Source organism: Scyliorhinus torazame, chromosome 1 (assembly GCF_047496885.1).
Source record: "Scyliorhinus torazame isolate Kashiwa2021f chromosome 1, sScyTor2.1, whole genome shotgun sequence".
NCBI classification, from domain to species: Eukaryota; Metazoa; Chordata; class Chondrichthyes; order Carcharhiniformes; family Scyliorhinidae; genus Scyliorhinus; species Scyliorhinus torazame.
Window position 1 is genome coordinate 273,154,943 of NC_092707.1, and position 19,034 is coordinate 273,173,976.

Genomic DNA, 19,034 nt, shown 5'->3' on the forward strand with positions numbered 1-19,034 from the left:
AGCTTGATCGGGGAGAAATTCCCCAGGGCCCGAAAAAGAGGCTAAATGTGGTTAGATAGCGGTGGGGAAGTCACCGACTGAGCTGGCGAGAACCCCCCACAAATCCGCCTGAAGTGACTCTTTGCCCAATGTCTCTGGGCAAGTTAAGTACACAGTGAGTGGAAAGTGTCTTTCACTCACTGCAAACTGTAAAATCCAGGCCAATATATTACCTTGACAGTGGGGAAGTTTGAAATTGTACATGATTGTTTTATTTTAACTGACGGCTTTGGGAGTCAAGCTAAACCTGTGGGTTGCAAGTGAGAAAGTCTAGAATGTGCTTAATTAGTTTTTCATTCTTTTCTATGTCTTCACGGATGAATATTTCACCGTGTATTGCTGGTGCAGAGTTTCATTGAATGGGTTTGATGCATGCTTAATGCATTTTTGTCTCTCCTTTCGGTTTGAAGTCCGTTTCCCTTCCCCACAACTCAGTAAGGTAGATTCGATGGTGACGTTCAATGCTGAATTGTGATTAACATATGTCTCAACTTGGCTGCTCATATTTTCAAAGTCAGGTACTATGGACAGTGCCTCTGATTTTTAACTGTCTGAACAACTGCATTTTCATGTCAAGATACAACAGAGTTTTGAAGCTGCTTTGATTTGTGGAGACTTCATAAGATATTCATGTCAGTCGACACTGGTTAATGAATGTAGAAAACTAGTGGATGGCGTGTGAATTTAAATTATCTCCTCAAATTGCAGCAAACTGAATACTTTTTCTCCCATTGTTTTGCAGGAAGTAATTGAAGCTATTGCTGAGTGTGCTTTCAAAACCTCTCCTTATCCAGTGATCCTCTCATTTGAAAACCATGTTGATTCGTAAGTATTTCCACCAATTTTCAATAATGGTGCATTGTTATAATGACTGAAAACACACAGGGCTAGAAATTACATTTTGAAGGTATTATCAGACCGTATTCCAAACATCCATATGAGATCCCTTTAATAGAAGCAACACGACAACAACTTGCATTTACATAGCACCTTTAATCCAATAAAGCTTCCCAAGCCTCTTTACAGTAAGTGCATTCAGGCATGCACCTAAATAGCAGTCAGAGAAATACTGTTGGCATGTGTTAATTTTTGCAGCATTATTAAAAAGTCATTGCGATGATTGGGCCGACTGAGGTGGGACTCCAGCATAAATGAGGGAGGGAGGTACCGCTTCCAATCAATTAACACTCCTCGGAGCATTGTCTGGACGTGGGGCTGCTATGATCGACAGGGATTCGTTCCCCACCAAATCTTTAAGTGACAGTGCGGGAAACCCTGCCATGTGAAAAAATCCTGCCCACAGGTGAGGAACAGAGCAGCGATATGAGATGTCCTCATTTGCTGCCACGAGTTTGGGCGATAAATTTAAACTGAGGTGAAATAGAGATGAAAGGTCAGGTTTCTGTAACATCACCGTTCAAACTGGCTGTCTCGGCAGCACATTAAAGGGGGAAATTGACAAAATAACTCTTGTACAAAGTATTTAGGTATTTAAGGCGTGCAGCTAAAGTGCTGGTGGCAGTGCACACTGAACCATTGCGAAGCATCAACGTGATGTCTCTATCTCCCACTCTACCAAGTTTCCAGTCTTAATTTTTGTCAATTGTCTCCCTCTGGTGTTGGGATCAGGAGAGAACAATGAATAAGGAAGGTCGAGGAACAATCAAAAGTTGCAAATGGCCAACAAGGTGAGAAACTGAAAAAGAACAGCGTGCACTATTCATGACAATTTATCTTTGTGTTTCTTCAGTCCCAAACAACAGGCTAAAATGGCAGAGTACTGCAGGTCGATATTTGGAGATGCACTTCTGATGGAAGACCTGGAAAAATATCCGGTGAGCCTATGATTCTCTATCGTTGCTGCGCAATACCACACAGTTCATAAAATCATAAATTTATAAAGCTCTACTTCGAACGGCATTGAGTGTTATGTTTAGCTCTCGTCACCACTTTAGGAAGGAAACTCTTTCATGGGATGTAGGCATCGCTGGCAAGGGCACAATTTGTGGCCCATCCGTATTGCCGTGAGTCTGGAGTCACATGTAGGCCAGACCGGGTAAGGACGGCAGATTTCTTTCCCTAAAAGAGATGTTAGTGAACCAGAAGGGATTTTATAATCATCGATAGCTGAGACTAGCCGTTGATACCAAATTTATTAATTGAATTTAAATTCCATCAGCTGCTGAGGTGGGATTTGAACCCATGTCCCCAGAGCATTAGCCTGGGCCTCCAGTGAGTGGTGCGAAGGAGTTTGAGGATACAGAAGTCCCACTTCCAACCAATTAACTGGTGCTCGATTCAGCAGACTTAACACTAAGTCCACTTTCGGGCCCTTGGGTAGTTTCTTCCAGTCAAAGCCCCACTTCAGTCGATTTCCTGCTGGCGAACTCCGTTTGGGTCGTCATTCTGAACGGCATCCCCGATCTCTGCACCCACCTCGCCACCACCCCCCACACCCCATTTCAGACCCCTCCTCTCTGCTTTTTGGATCCCCCTGCAATCCCCCCCAACCTTCTGGAGACACCTGGAGTCCCGCAATAGGCAAGGCCATGTGTCTGAAGGCATTTGCTAATGGGGAATTGGCAATCGTGGTTAAGTGAGCACTTCATACATCTCAGGTGGATTCCCGTGATTGGGCGGGCCTTGTGACTCTGGCGCACTTGTCGGGGCACATGCTCAGTCATACCGCTCTGTACTGCGTTCTGCCTTTGAGACGTGGCCTCATCAGAAGGGTGGAACCTGGGGGAGCTGGTGGTCACCGTCACCCCTCCATGGTACGAGTCCTGGTTGGCACCCGGTGCTCCCTCCTCCCCATAGGGCCCAGGGGTTCACCTTGGGACAGAGGGGCAACTAGTTCAAGTCCCGGTTGCACCTGCATCATCTGGCTCTGCCAGCCCTGGCGGGCCCCATAGTCTGCACCATTTGCCCTTGTTGACGCCCTCGGCGATGCTCCTCAGTGACTGGGCCATGCTCTGCAGTGCCTCAGAAATGCCCACCTGTGACAGGGACAAGCTCCGCAGCACCTCGGCAATGCCCATCTGAGAGCGGGACATGTCCCACAGAATCTCATCAAGGTCAGCCTGGTGCTGGGTGACATCTATCAGTGAGTCGGACATTGAGCCGAGACCCTCAGCCATGGCCGTCACCGACTGCGCAACATCTTGGACACCATCACTAATGGTGCCAATTGTGCACTAGGCTTTCCATTATGCTGGCCACCCTAGCAGTGTTGGCCTCAGTGTGACACATAGTCGGTGACATCTCCTCTGGGACTCCTCCAAGTGGCTATGGACCTGTTGGAGTGACGCTGACATCTCCCTCTGAATGCTCTGCCTGCTCCCTATCGTCTCCATCAGCTCCGGGTACCATGGTACCACAGGCTCAGCATCAGTCTGGGACCCAGCTGGGTCCTGGGATCCGGCAGCCCTCTGACTGCTGACTCGCCTGGGGGTTCCTGCCTCCATTTGAAGTGCATCAGCAGCAGTGTGGTGCTCACCAGATTGTGCCCTTGGAGCCTGTCCACTAACATGTCCCATCGAGGTGTGTGTATCTGTGCTGGTGGAGGGAGGGGATGACAGCTGTGTTAAATGGTTATTGGACTTCCGGTGGCGGCCATGAAGGAGTAGGTCGCACATTTGGTGGCTCCCACTCGGGTCGGACCTTTGGACCTTTTCCCCGATTTTTTCTCGGATTTTACTCGGAAAATTGATGGTGGACGTAATTGTGAGGAGGAATCCCACACCAGTGCATGGAGAGGCGGACCAGGAGTGCTTGCAAAGGAAGAAATAGGCGAACAGAAAAGACCTGAGTTGAAGCTGCAGCGGGAGAAAGCATGGCGGATGACTGGAGTCCTGGCTCGAAGACCCAGCGGTCGATGGAGAGTTGATGCAGTTTATACAAGAGGGCTTCGCCAAGCAGAAACAGGAATGCTTGGACCGATTAAGGAATCGATTGCTCGGCTGGAACATAGACTGGATGCTCAAGACCGGGCGATCCAGAAAGTGGAGAAGGCACTGACCGAGCATGAGGAACATCAAACAGCAATGGAGGTGGAGGTGGGGATGTTGAGAGACCAGCAGAAAAGGCTCGAGGAGAAGGTGGAGGATCTAGAGAATAGGTCCCGCAGAACCTGAGGATCGTTGGTCTCCTGGAGGGGTCCAAAGGAGCGGATGCAGGGACATATATAGCGGGCATGTTCGAGAAGCCTGTAGGTGACCCCCCGAGGGCGATGGTGGTGAGACTCCACAGGTACCTGGACAAGAAGCGTATTTTATTGTGGGCCAGGCAGACATGGAGCTGTAAGTGGGAGGACAGCATCCTGCGTATCTATCAAGGCCTGAGAGCGGACGGAGCCAGGAGAAGAGCGGGGTTCAACCAAGCAATGTAAAGTCGACCCTTTTCAAGAAGAAGGTGAAGTTTGGACTGCTGTATCCGGCCCGTCTTTGGGTCACTTATGAGGAGCAACATTTCTACTTTGAGTCGCCCGAGGAAGCGATGGACATCGCCAGAAGGAAAGGCCTGGCTGTGGACTGAGGTGTTTGAACTTTGCTGCAGCGTTCACGTTAAAAATGTTTTTGTTTTTGGACTATATCTGTAATGCCTTCTGTATTGATGCTGGGGCTGCCGCATATTTGTGTAAGTTAACGTTTGCATTTGTACTGATGGGGGATGGAGGTGTGAATTTTCAATGTGGGTTTTTGCTATTCTTTGTGTTTCTTTCGGTCAACTGGGCTGCGATTGTTTTCTTTTGCACAGGTGTGGCCGAGCGGGGGAGGTGGGGGGGGAACAATAGGTGGGAAAATGTCTGGCACCATGGGCGGGGGCTACCAAGCTTGCTGGGCGGGCTGGTTCACGGAAGCACAGTGGGGGATGAGCAGATGTTATGCTTGTTGAAGGGGGCTGTTTGTATAGGGGGGGAGGGGGGAACTGCTCTGCTGATGGGGGAGGGATTTTTGCTGGGGGACAAAAGGGAGGTTGAGGATGGAGGCTGCCTGGGGGCGGACCTGCGGATACGCGGGGCATGGGCTGGAGACTGGCCCAAGAAAGGTGGTGGCTGATTGGTGGAGCAGGGGCGAGAAGCCCCCCAAACAGGCTGATCATATGGAAGGTAAGAGGGCTAAATGGGCCGGTTAAGAGGGCACGCGTGTTCGCGCATTTGAGGGGATTGAAGGCGGACATGGCAATGTTACAGGAGGCGCACCTTGGGGTAGACGATCAGATTAGATTAGGGAAGGGATGGGTTGGACAGGTTTTTCACCCTGGGCTGAACTCTAAGACTTAGAGGGGTCGCGATCCTGATTAATAAGTGAATGTCATTTAAGGCGGGAAGAATAGTTGGGAGGTCGTTACATCATGGTTAGTGGGAAGCTGGAAGGGCTGCCGGTGATACTCGTGAATGTGTACACGCCAAATTGGGATGATGTGGAGTTAATAAGGAGGATGTTGGGGAAGATCCCGGACCTGGATTCGCATAAGTTGGTCATGGCTGGGGGGGACTTCAACACAGTTGAATCAACAAGGTTAGATCGGTCCAGCTCAAGGACAGGCAGGGTGCCAGTAATGGCAAAGGAGCTAAAGGGGTTTATGGAGCAGATGGGGGGAGTGGACCCATGGAGGTTTGGGCGGCCGAGAGTGAAGGAGTTCTCCTTTTACTCACACGTGCATAAAGTGTACTCCCGGATCAACTTTTTTATCCTGAACAGGGCTTTACTGACAGGGATAGTGGACACTGAGTATTCAGCGATCACGGTCTCGGATCATGCCCCGCACTGGATGGACCTACAGGTGAGCAAGGAGGGTGGCCAACGCCCGCATTGGAGATTGGATGTTGGACTGTTAGCGGATGAGGAGGTGTGCGGGCGGGTGAGAAAATGTATCCAGAACTATCTGGAAGTTAATGATACGGGGGAAGTCTCGGCTGCAATGGTCTGGGAGGCGCTGAAGGTGGTGGTCAGAAGGGAGCTGATCTCGATACGGGCCCACAGGGAAATGGTAGACAGAGCAGAGATGAACCGACTGATAAGGGAAATACTTCAGGTTGACAGGAGACATGCGGAGACCCCAGAGGCAGAGCTTTTAAGGGAACGACGGAGGCTACAGGCAGGGTTTGGCCTGTTAACTACAGGGAAGGCGGTGGAGCAGTTGAGGAATGCGAGGGGGGTGACATGTGAATATGGAGAGAAGGCCAGCAGAATGCTTGTGCAGCAGCTCAGAAAGAGGGAGACAGCCAGTGTTGAAAACTCACCACTATTCTTAGAATTCCCCCTGTACCAAAAAGGGCTGACATTCTAAATGGTGAACAGGGATTCTCACTCCCTGACTTCTATGCAGGCTTTGGTGGGTGCTATTCAGGTCAAACTATGTTTTCAAGTTATCCCCGGTATAACCCATACCTTCACAGAAGATTTCATCTACTTACCACTTAGTAGCATCGATCCTGGGTCCCGCATTGCTCAGTAAGTAAAGTAAACTTTGGAATAACCACTGTTTCAGGTTAAAACTTTTAAGTTATTTTATTATTATATTTTTCTTTTAAATGCTGCAATCACTATCTTTACAGGAAGATAAAAAGATCTTGCTTCTGGATCCTTCTGGTTGGTTGAAGGGACCTTCAGGCCCAACTTGACAATCAATCTTCTTTTTAAAATCTGGTCTTCTTTAGATGTATTCACTGTTCTGCTCGGTTGCTATGTCCTATCTTTCCCATGTACCGAGCTGTGAGAACTGGCTCTGCTGGCTGTCTCTGAGCTGACTCTGAGCTGACTCTGCCTCCTCTTTAAATTCTGGTCTTCCTTAGATGTATTAGCTGTTTTAGCTCGGCTACTTTGCTTTGTCCCTTTCCCATGACCGAGATGACTGTAAGCTGACTCTGCTTGCTTCTCTTGTTCCTTCTCTGCTTCTCTGCTTCTTTCTCAGGGTTTATATATTTTTCTAACAGTTATTAAGTTTTTATGACTTTATTGTAAAGTAACTTTTATTTCACTTGGATTGTAAAAGGTACCTTTAATTTAAATTTTTCTAACACGACTAAGTATTCATTTTGATATGACCTCAGCTCATAGATCTCTGATTACATTGTTTCCTTTGTGATGTTCAAAATGCTTTGATTTCAAGAGGTTTTACTTTTAATTCCTGTCATTTCTATAGTTTTATTATCGAATTGTGTCCCCAGCTCATAATTTTGACTTTGATTTGGGTCACATTTGTGTTCTTGTAGACAGGTTGTCTCCAGTTTTCTTTCATTTACCTGGTGTTAGCAGAATTTCACATCTATATATTTGCCCCCCTAGTCATTCTTTTCTATCTGCTGATTTTACTTCAATGAAGGTGTGAATCGTTTTTAGCGTAATGCTAAACATCCACTTGGTTATAACTTGAAAGGTTTACATTTATCACCTAACTCAACTGAAACTCTCATCCATGCTTTTCCAGATGCTTACTAAGGTGGTTAATTTCAATGAAAGTGTGAGCCATTGTTTTTAGCTTCATACAAAAATCCTGTTTGTTTGCTAAGCCTGTTTGGAAGAAGGAATCTGCATTTTATAACCCTGCTCTTTGCAGCTGCTGTTAACCCTTTGTGGGATCTTTCCCTGTATCCTCTCATGTTTCTCTCAGACCAGATATTGCCAGACGTCCATGTTTCAAATGACACATCTTTCCATATTTTCAATTACACCAGGGAGATTGGGAAAGTAAGGGACAGGGATGGGAATCTGGTCAGAGATTCAGCAGGGGTTAATAGGGCGTTCAAGGAGTTTTATAGGAGGATGTATGAGTCGGAACCCCAGCTGGGCCGGAGGGGATGAAACAATTCTTAGGGGGGCTGAGGTACCCGAAGGTTGACAAAGGGTTGGTAGAAGGGCTGGGGACCCCTATCAGGATGGAAGAAATAGCAGAAGGGCTGACGGCCATGTAGTTGGGCAAAGCCCGGGACCGGACCGGTACCCAGTGGAGTTTTATAAAAAGTTCTCTGGGATGCTGGGGTCGCTGCTGAGGAGGACATTTAATGAGGCAAGGGAGAGAGGAGGGCTTCCCCCGATGATGTCACAGGCCACGATCTCACTGATCCTGAAGTGGGTTAAGGACCCGGAGCTATGAGAGTAGACCGATCTCCTTATTAAATGTGGACGCCAAACTGTTGCCCAAAATCTTGTCGTCTAGGATCGAAGACTGCGTTCAGGACATGATTGGGGAGGACCAGACGGGATTCGTTAAGGGCAGGCAGTTGGTGGCCAATGTTAGAAAACTGTTGAATGTGATCATGATGCCCCAGAGGGTAGGGACGTAGAGGTAGTGGGCGCAATGGACGCAGAGATGGCATTTGATCGGGTGGAATGGACCTATGTGGGAGGCGCTGGGGCGGTTTGGGTTTGGACAGTGCTTCATCGATTGGGTTAGGCTGCTGTATCAGGTGCCCGTGGCGAGTGTACAGATGAACAGGTTGACATCGGGCTATTTTAGGCTGCACCGGGGGACTAGGCAGGGATGCCCCCTCTCCCCACTGCTGTTCGGGTTGGCCATAGAGCCGCTGACAATTGCGCTGAGAGCCTCAAGGGGCTGGTTCAGGGAGTGGTGGAACACAGAGTCTCGCTACATGCAGATCACCTGCTTCTATATGTTTCTGACCCACTAGAAGTGATGGGAGAAATTATGAGGATTCTGGGGGAATTTGGCCGGTTTTCGGGTTATAAATTGAACATGGGGAAAAGTAAGATGTTCGTGATCCAGGCAAGGGGGCAGGAGAGGCGACTGGAGGAGCTGCCGTTAAGAGTGGTAGGGGGATGCTTTTGGTACCTAGGCATCCAGGTGGCACGGGAATGGGAACAGCTACATGAGTTAAATTTGACCCGACTAGTAGACCCTGATGTGTTGGGTGCTCATGAAGGAAGCCTTCCGAAGGTGGGACATGCTCCCGCGTTCCCAGCCTGAGGGAGTTTGAGGAGAAACGGGTGGGAATGTGTTTAGGTACCTGCAGGCGCGAGATTTCGTACGCAGGCAGGTCTCAACCTTCCCACTCCTATCGCCAAGTGTGATACAGGATAGGATAGTTTCCAGATTATGGGTGGGAGAAGGGAGGGTTTTGGACATTTATAAAGAACTCATGTGGTCAGAGGAAACGCAGACCGAGAGTTGAAACACAAATGGGAAGAGGAGTTAGGAGGAGAGATAGAGGATGGTCTCTGGGCGGATGCGTTGAGTAGAGCTCAGCCTGACACAGTTTAAGGTCATTCATCGGGCACACATGACATTGGCCCGGATGAGCAGGGTCTTTGGGGTAGAAGACAGGTGCGCAAGGTGTGTGGGAGGACCAGCGAACCATGTCCATATGTTCTGGACATGCCCAAAGCTTAGGAGATTCTGGCAGGAGTTTGCGGATGTCATGGCCACGGTGTTAAAAACAAGGGTGGCACCGAGTCCGGAGGTGGATATTTTCGGAGTGTCGGAAGATTCGGGAATCCAGGAGGAGAAAGAGGCAGACGTTCTGGCCTTTGCCTCCCTGGTAGTCTGGAGACGGATACTATTATCTTGGAGGGACTCAAAGATCCAGAAGTCAGAGACCTGGCTCACTGACATGGCTGGCTTTTTCTGTCTGGAGAAAATCAAGTTCGCCCTGAGAGGGTCAATGTCAGGGTTTGTCCGGAGGTGGCAGCCGTTCGTCGACTTCTTTGGGGGAAAATCAACCATCAGCAGAGAAGGGGGTGGGGGGGTGGGTTAGTTTAGTTTAGATTAGTGTGTAAGAAAGATGGGACCTGTGAGGGAGGAAGACACCCTTTGCACTGTGTTTTTATTTGTATGTACACTGTTTCTTCTGTTATTGTTATAAAATCATAAATACCTCAATAAAATGTTTTATAAAGGTTATTGGGGGTAGGGCAGGAGTGTGGGATTGAGGTTACAATCAAATCAACCATGATCTTATTGAATAGCGGAGCAGGCTCAAGAGACTGAGAGGCCTACTCCTGATCCTAGTTCATATGTTAAATCTGCTCTTTATTTCAAGCTTCAAGAATTTGTGTCAACAGGAAAGCCTAGCTTATTTATTGCTCGCACACCTTTCACTGATTTTATTCCCTTGGGGATGAACCTATAGAATCCCTACATTGCAGAAGAAGGCCATTCAGCCCATCGGGTCTGCACCGACCCTCCGAAAGAGAACTCTACCTAGGCGCATTACCCTGCCCTATCCCTGTAACTGCACCTAGCCATCACATCTTTGGACACTGAGGGCAATTTAGCATGGCCAATCCACCTAACATGCACATCTTTGGACTGTGGGAGGAAACCGAAGGAAGCCCACCCAGATATGCGGAGAACGTGCAAACTCCACACAGTCACCTAAGGCTGGGACTAAACCCGGGTCCCTGGCGTTGTGAAGCAGCAGTGCTAATCACTGTGCCACCGTGCCGCCACCTTGTCTGTCTGCCTTAAATGAGAATAGAAAATGCCGCAAAACACTTAGCAGATAAAGCAGCATCTGTGGAGAGAGAAACGTTTCAGATTGGTGACCTTTCACCACAACTGGAAGATGTTCGAGGTTAGCCGTTCTTAAACAAATACTGAGCAAAAATTACAAGGGAGTGTGGTGGGGGGGTCAGTGCGGAACAAGGCGAAGGTCTGCCTATCTTGTTGCAATGTCTGATATATTTTGTAAGCTTGTTGAGATGGTTTATAAATGTTTGAAGGAAAGAAAACCACATCATCAGTGAGAAAGATGATTAGAATCAAATTAAAAGGTCAGCCGACATCGTAAAACTATGTACTAAAATTAAAGCGAAATACCGCGGACGCTGGAAATCTGACATGAAAGCAGAAAATTCTGGAAAAGCCTGGCAGGCCTGGCAGCATCTGTGGAGAAAGAAAAACGGAGGTTGGGATTTTCCGGCTCTGCCACGGCATGTTCCTGGTGACGGAGGTAGCTCGCCAATTGGCCACTAGCAGGATCTTCCAGTCCCACCCCGCCCCGTCACCGAGTAACTCGCCGCGGGGGCCTTGGGGAGCCGCCTTCGGTGGGACCAGAAGATGCCACCGGTAGGATGTGCCAGATGACCCTGCCCACTGTTAACATTTCGAGTCTAATTCTTCCAAAGGCAATATCATAGAACATATAACATCCAGTGCAGAAGGAGGCCATTCGGCCCATTGAGTCTACATCAACCCATTTAAGCCCTCACTTCCACCCTATCCCTATAATCCAATAACTCCTACCCTTTTTGGTCACTGAGGGCAATTTACCAAGGCCAATCCACCTAACCTGCACGTCTTTGGACTGTGGGAGGAAGCCGGAGCACCCGGAGGAAATCCATGCAGACACGGCGAGAACGTACGGACTCCGCACAGACAGTGACCCAGCGGGGAATCAAACCTGGGACCTTGGCGTTGTGACGCCACAGTGCTAGCCACTTGTGCTACCGAGCTGTCCCAACTCAAAACATTATCGAACTCAAAACATTAACTTTTCCCCCACAAATGCTGTCAGACCTGTTGAGTTTCTCCAGCGCTTTCTGATTTAATTTTCAAACTATGTACAGCAGCTCGAATGCCATTATCTCTGTCCAGTTTCTAATCTATAAATCCACACCAAAATGATCTCTAAAAGTGGGCCTACTGCAGAGTTACACCTCGTTACATTTTTTAAAATCTGCATCAATATCTGACAAAAGCCAGGCCAACAGAGCTTAACGCATTGCTCAGTAAAACATTGCCATTTTGATTGTGAAAACTCTCCCTGCCTGCAAGTTGGATGTATTTTATTTTAAAATTCTCCTTTCTCTCTTAGCTCGAGTCAGGAGTTCCCCTTCCAAGTCCACACGATATGATTGGTAAAATTCTCATCAAGAACAAGAAGAAAAGTCACAAATCTTCCGATGGAAGTGCCAAGAAGAAGCTCAGTGAGCAAGCATCAAATACGTACAGTGACTCATCGAGCGTCTTCGAACCCTCATCTCCAGGAGCAGGTAGGCTGACCCATAGGCCCTTGAACGAGGAATGAGCTGTCTTTGGGGATAAGGATTGGTTCTCGATCAGGGCAAGAAGGGATCTTTGCAATAGGATTGCCAGGTCACAAGGAAAATGTGAGTGAGGAGGGTTATTCAGCCCATTTTTACAAGCACAAAAAAAGACTAATTTACCCCATCTCCTTCCCAACATCTGTTTCCTCTGCCTCAAAGTCCATTAAGCGGTCAATCACACATTTGGGAACAATCTTTTGACATTTGCCTTTCACTAAATTGAAACAATTTCCCATCCATTTCTCCTTTGTTTCTTCACCATGAAGTAAGCAGTAAAAGTCACAAAGTGTGATGTGAATGTGTGATTCCAGTCCCATTTTCTAATCGGTATTAACCTTGCATTTGTAGTCAACCCGCAGCAAGAAGCAAACTTCGTAATTTGTTAGAGTGTCTGTTGTTCAGCATCGATGCAGCTCGCATCAACAGAGATTTCAGATGCAGAAGCCAGGAGAGAGGGAGAACAGGGAGTATTGGCCAGGAAGCGGGAATAGGCTACGACTGATGGAAAGCTTTCAATGTAACTGGATACTGGCATTTATAGCGAAAGAGATTAAAGTAGGGAAGGGTTGTTGTAACTGTTCAAGGCATTAGTGAGATCTCACCTGGAGTACTGTGTACAGTTTTGGACCCCTTATTTGAGGAGGGATGGAGCTGCATTAAAGGCAGTTCAGAGGAGGTTCACCAGATTGATTCCAGAGAATAGATTTGTTTCATGAAGAGAGATTGAGAAATTTAGCCCGATACTCTCTCGAGTTTAGAAGAATGAGAGGAGATCTAATTGAGGGAAAAAAGATGCTGAAAGGTATTGACAAATGTTATGGGCCAGGGTTTAAAATCTCCAAAGTGTAATATGGAGTTCACCTGACCTATAACTTTTTATGTTGAATTTGGCTAGGATGAGCACAAGAGCCTACTGTTCAGGTGTTATTCAACAATCTTCCTAGGCACTTTAATCAAAATAAGTTTTATTCTAATTTATATAAACACACAGCAAGAATTTTTATCAATTACAAACATAAAGACATTCCACAGCTACAGTAATCTCTGAATAACACTGAATGAATTCCCCCTTAACTGTTCCAATTCAAAAACAAAATCCCATAAACCAAAAACCCCTTCTCAGGGGCATGCCTCAGCACTCTGTATTCTCACTTGAATAAGACTGGCTTTCACTGAGATTCTGACCCCGTCTCACCAGCAGGTTTAAACCTTTAGGAAAGCAAACTATATCGTTTAAGTTACCGAGCAGGTTATATTTACTGGAACAGATATTTAAAATGAGCGTAGAAAGAGACACAAAGTAGATGTAGAATGGATGCTTCCACTTGAGGGGCATTCTAGAATGAGAGATTTGTTTTTGGATATGGAGTAGCAGATTTAAAATTGAGATGAGAAGAAATTACTTCTCTCAAAGCGTCGCAAATCTGTGGATTTCACTGCCTCAGAATGCAGTGAATGTCGGGACAGTGAGTAAATTTAAGGAGGAGACAGATTTTTAATTAGTAATGGGTTGAAGGGTTACGGAGAATGGGCAAGAAAATGGAGTTGAGGCTGAGCTGAGATGAGCCATGATCGTATTGAATGGCAGAGCAGGCTTGAGGGGCTGAATTACCGACTCCTGCTCCTTGTTCATGGGCGGGATTCTGTGTCCCACCAGCCCCATTTTCCAGCGCGGCACGTCCCCACTGGCAACGGGATTCTCCATTCCTTCAGCCGGACAGTGCAGTTTCCCATTGTGCGCTACCCCACGCCGTCAGGAAACCCGTGGGCATGGGTGCGCTGCCGGCGGGCCCACGGAAAATCCTACACATTCCTTCTTGCACCTAAGGGTGCCTGTTGCTGCATGCGGAATAAATAGGATTGACATGGAGGCTCCAGGAATTGAAGTACCATCTCCAGGCAGGACACAGCTGTGTGAACCTCTGGAGAAAAATCATCGGGACATTCACAAATATTGGGCGTGATTCTCCCAAGAAATCCCGAAGGGTGTGATTCAACGGCCACGCCGCGCTTGAGTGAGAGTGCGCTGCGGCCATTAGATTTCAGGATAGGCCAAAATCAGTTAACACCGGATGCACATCGGTTCATTATTCTAACCGGCCCTTCTCCGTTGCCGAGAACTGAATCCTGCCATGGTGTGGCGAGAAACCAATAATCACCACTTAAGCCCAATCTCCATACAACTAATGGGAGCGACCCCTTAGCTAACGCCCTCCCCAGCCAGTGGTCACATGGGCGCCGATTAGTATTCCTTTTTAAAAACGTGAAGCTGGCGGAGTGGCTGCTGCAGGGCCCGAGGCGGTGAGTAACCATCTTCTCTCCAGGGCAGTGAGCCTGGGGGTTTTGGGGATGCTGTCCCAGTGCTCGAGACGGAGTGGGTAGGGGTGGCCCCGAGGGGGAGGGGGGGCTACCATCGGTAGGGAGTGCCGACTCTGAGCTGGGAGCGTTGGTGGGTGCCTCAGCGCCCACAGATCCGGCGTGCCACCCGCTGGATCATGTGTACACATAACGGGGGCAATCCCAGCTGTTGCCTGTCTGTCTCACAGACTACCCAAAATTCCCACTTACCATTGAGACTTCTGGCCGCGCATCTGAAGTCTTTTGCTAATTAAGTGAGAACTTCACAGCTCCCAGGTGGATGCTTGTGGGTAGGCATGCCATGCAGCATGTGGGAGTTATTGCCGGGCAGTCTCAGACCGTGAGACTTGGACACTGTGTCTGAACACAGCAGGAAGCAACACCACACACGCAGCAGCCAACATCCAAACACCCAAGGACCATGCTTGATGCCACTGTAGACCTACGCATCTCCATCAAGGAAGGTCACATCTGCTCTTCGGGTAAGCATTCTCCTAGGCGGCCTTCAGGAAGCACAACAATGCAAAATTGCCGAGCAAAAACTGATAGCCAAGTTCCGCACGCATGTTCACGGCTACAACAGGGACCGTGGATCCATGGCTCACTACATTTAACTTTGCTTTACTGTAAGCTTCCACCCTAAACACATTAAAGGAGCCATCCCCTATGGACAAGCCCTTCTTATACACAGGATCTCCTCAGGCGAGGAGGAAAGTAACAGACATCTACAGACGCTGAAAGACACCCTCGTAAGAACGGGATATGGTGCTCGACTCATCGATCGACAGTTCCAACGCGCCATAGCAAGAAAATGCACCTCCCTCCTCAGAAGACAAACATGGTACACAACCAACAGAGTACTCTTGGTCGTCCATTACTTCAACACGTCATCGGTGAAGACGAACATCTTGTCAAGGCCATCGGCACCCCCCCCGCTACTTGCCCTCAAACAGACCATTGCTTGCAGCAAACTACCCAGCCTTCAGCAGAACAGTGACCATGCCACCACACAGCCCTGCCATGGAAACCTCTGCAAGACGTGCCAGATCATCGACATGTGTACCACCATTACACGTGAGAACACCAACCATCAGGTACGCGGTACATACTCGTGCAACTTGTCGTCTACCTCATTCACTGCAGGAAAGGATGTCCCAAGACGTGATACATTGGCAAGACCATGCAGACGCTGTGACAACCGATGAACGAACATCGCACAACAGTCACCAGGCAGGAATGTTCCCTTCCAGTCGGGGAACACTTCAGCAGTAAAGGGCATTTAGCCTCTGATCTTCGGGTAAGCCTTCTCCTAGGCGGCCTTCAGGACGCACGACAATGCAGAATTGCCGAGCAAAAACTGATCACCAAGTTCTGCACGCATGTGCATGACCTCAACTGGGACCTTGGATCCATGGCTCACTACATTTAACCCCCCCACCATTTGGCCTGGGCTTGCGAAATCCTACCAATAGGCTTGAGACAATTCACACCTCTTTAACCTGTGATTATCCCTCCAGTCACATCATCTGGACCTGTAAAGACTTAATTACCTGCCAAGACTCGCATGCAAAGTATCATCTTGCATCATTGGCTTTGTCTATATATGTGCTTATGTAACCTACCTCTTCATTCACCTAATGAAGGAGCTACACTCCGAAAGCTAGTGATTGTAACTAAACCTGTTGCACTTTAACTGGTGATGTACAACTTCTTACTGTGTCCACCCCAGTCCAACACCGGCATCTCCACATCATTTCTGATGTGTAGGAAAAGATAGGGATGAATCTGGAGCCAATGCTGCACCACTTTCGAATTGAAGATGGTTGGAAAGTGGACAAACAATCCCTTGTGACACAGCCTGCCCCTCTCTTGCCGCCATTTCCACTCAGTGTCTGTTTATAGCCTAGCATATGAGGATACAAATGCACCGAATCAGCAGGAATATTATGATTGTTAGATGGGAATACAAGTATCTCTGACAGGGAAAATGGCAATAGCTGAGGTTTTCTGGCCCCATCCACCATGGCGGGTTTTCCAGTCCTGCCAACGTCAATTGTCATTTGCGTTGCTCGGCGGCCATTTCACCAGGGAACCCGCAGTGGAGGGTCACTTCGGCCGGGCCGGAGGATTCCGCCGATAGAAAGGACTACATAACCCCGCCCAATGTCTTAGTCAATAACACATTCCCTTGGTTCAAGTTCTGAAATTGTATGGACCAAAGTCAACGCATGCTTTTAAAAGCAATAAAATATTGTCATGAAATTGAAACTAGGAAAAATGACTGCAGTGGTTTACAAAAGACTTCAGTCAGAATTTTCCAGCCATTCCCATCGGTGGCATCTTCCGGTCCCGCCGGAGGCCAACACCCACTGCTGGGAAACCCAGTTGGCAATGGCGGGACCAGAATATCCCACTGCTAGCCAATGGTGGGCCACCTCTGCTGCCACGAAACACGCCGTGGAGGGAAGTGGGGGTTGCGGGGGCAGCGTGAAACATTCCACCCTTCATTTTTACTAGGTGATGGACTTCCCATTTTTAAAGCAAATTGTTGTCACCTTAAGTGCTTTGAATATTATGTCGTGTGGAATATTATGGTAAAATTTTCTTTCTGAAGAAAGTCATGGTGTACCTCTCCTTCATTCTGGAATGTAGTGTCAGAGTCTGAAGTTCTCCACGCTTGGGCTCAGGTTTTTTTTTTTCTCCTTGGAGATACAGTTGAGCTCCTCAGTGAGGTAAGCATTCAAGTCTAGGGAGTGCAATGAACCAGTAACTTGTTGCATTGATGGGAATTCATTTGTTTCTGCTCATAGGCGCCTTGAGGTGCAACATTTCCATTAGCAGAAGGAAAATCTCAATTGGGTGCTGGAAGACAGTTAATGAGAAGCAATATTTGAGGTTATTTGGTTGGGCAGAAGTTTGTCAGTGTATTATATGCCTGGGGGATGTTATGTAACCCTTGATAATAATGTTGCATCAATAAGGCATAAATGTAAATGAGATGCTGAACAGAGGGTGACTGGGGCTTTGAACAATTAACAACCTTTCTCCTTTGTGAGTTAAACCTATTAATGTTCCTCTGTGTTGCAATAATTTGCATAATCGATAGGTTTTCAGTTCACAATGTGACGATAATTAATCATTCCTAAAATTGACTGGCGATGGATAGACTGTGCCGGGTCGGGAGTAGCAGTCTTACTTCCTTCAGTAAAAGCAGCTCATTTTGCTGTTTATATCACTGGAGGGAGACCTTTCTAAAGTGTGCATGAATCATCTGATGGACTGTAAATAAGGCCATAGAGGTTTAGAGCTCAGTTGGGGGTAATTTAGCCTGGAACAACTAAACTGGCTTTCTGCTAGCATGAAACTAATTTCACTCTCCATGCAGCACTCCATCTTCTCCTATTGTGGGAAGCACGGTAGCACAAGTGGCTAGCACTGTGGCTTCACAACGCCAGGGTCCCAGGTTCGATACACCGCTAGGTCACTGTCTTTGCGGAGTCTGCGCTTTATCCCCGTGTCTGCGTGGGTTTCCTCCGGGTGCTCCGGTTTCCTCCCACAGTCCAAAGATGTGCAGGTTAGGTGGATTGCCATGCTAAATTGCACTTAGTGTCCAAAAAGGTTAGGAAGGGATTTGCGTTATGGGGATAGTCACGGCTTAAGTGAGTCGGTGCAGACTCGATGGGTCAAATGGCCTCCTTCTGCACTGTATGTTCTTTGTATCTATGTATTTGAAAAATGCAATGTTCTCTGCCTCAGCCATTTTCCGTGGCAAAGCATCACAATGAGCCACCATGTAAAGACTTATTTCCTCTTTCTTCACTGCCTTGTAATCAATTTTCAATGTTGAGCCCCAATCATTGACTCCCCCAAACAAGGTCAATAGTCTCTCCCTACTGAGCCTATCAAAACCTTTATAAATAACCAAACTTGGACTCAATTTGATCGTGGTCACTGACAAAATGATTCCCTACAAAATTAATTGGGACTGCTGGCGCCATGTAGGATTTCTGCAGAATATCAGTGGTCAACATACCGTTGAAATTCCTCTTTCATCTTATGACATTTAAACAGAGGGCTGGATTTTACCAGCTGTCTGGGATGGGCTGAGAGGCAGTGGGGACGTGGTGCAAGAAGCCGCATTGCCATCATCTTCCTGCCATCACAACATCTTGCCAGCAGCGAGGTAGGCGCCGATCTTCCCACCGAGAAGCCAATTGAGCCACCAGAAAGACCAATTCAGGACCATTTCCTGTCGCTGCTGACATTTTACCATGGTAATGACTGACCCCGACGATGTAGCACCCCTTGCCCGCAGCACAGACAACCGCCCCCTTCCACCATTTGCTGGGCCCGTCTGATAGGCCCTGATGACCCATACCCTACGCACTTGGTTGTGAAAGTGCCAGCCATCTATTGCGTATACTTCTTCCAGGTCTGGTCCCAGCAATGGCCACAGGAAGCAGTGACACTGCTAAGCTACTGACTCTCTGATCGGCCAGCGTTTCCTGAGTCCAGTGGACCACTGAAGCGGAGTTGGCTTCCCCTGAAAACCCGTTTTCGGGGAAATCGGTGAGATTCCCACTCGTATGACTAAATCCAGCCTGAATGTGAGATGATTTCCCATCGTTT

At 47.9% G+C, this 19,034-nt stretch overlaps 1 protein-coding gene across 6 annotated transcripts in view; it reads left to right on the forward strand.

Annotated features, from left to right (window-relative positions):
- Positions 1–19,034, forward strand: part of plcb1 (phospholipase C beta 1) — a 1,179,298-nt gene that overhangs the window by 891,735 nt on the left and 268,529 nt on the right. For all 6 annotated transcript variants that reach the window (XM_072506091.1, XM_072506102.1, XM_072506120.1 and 3 more), the window contains 3 exons: positions 782–864; positions 1,790–1,874; positions 11,816–11,993. In XM_072506091.1, coding sequence (XP_072362192.1) covers positions 782–864; positions 1,790–1,874; positions 11,816–11,993 — 346 coding nt within the window. The remainder of the gene's footprint in view (positions 1–781; positions 865–1,789; positions 1,875–11,815; positions 11,994–19,034) is intronic.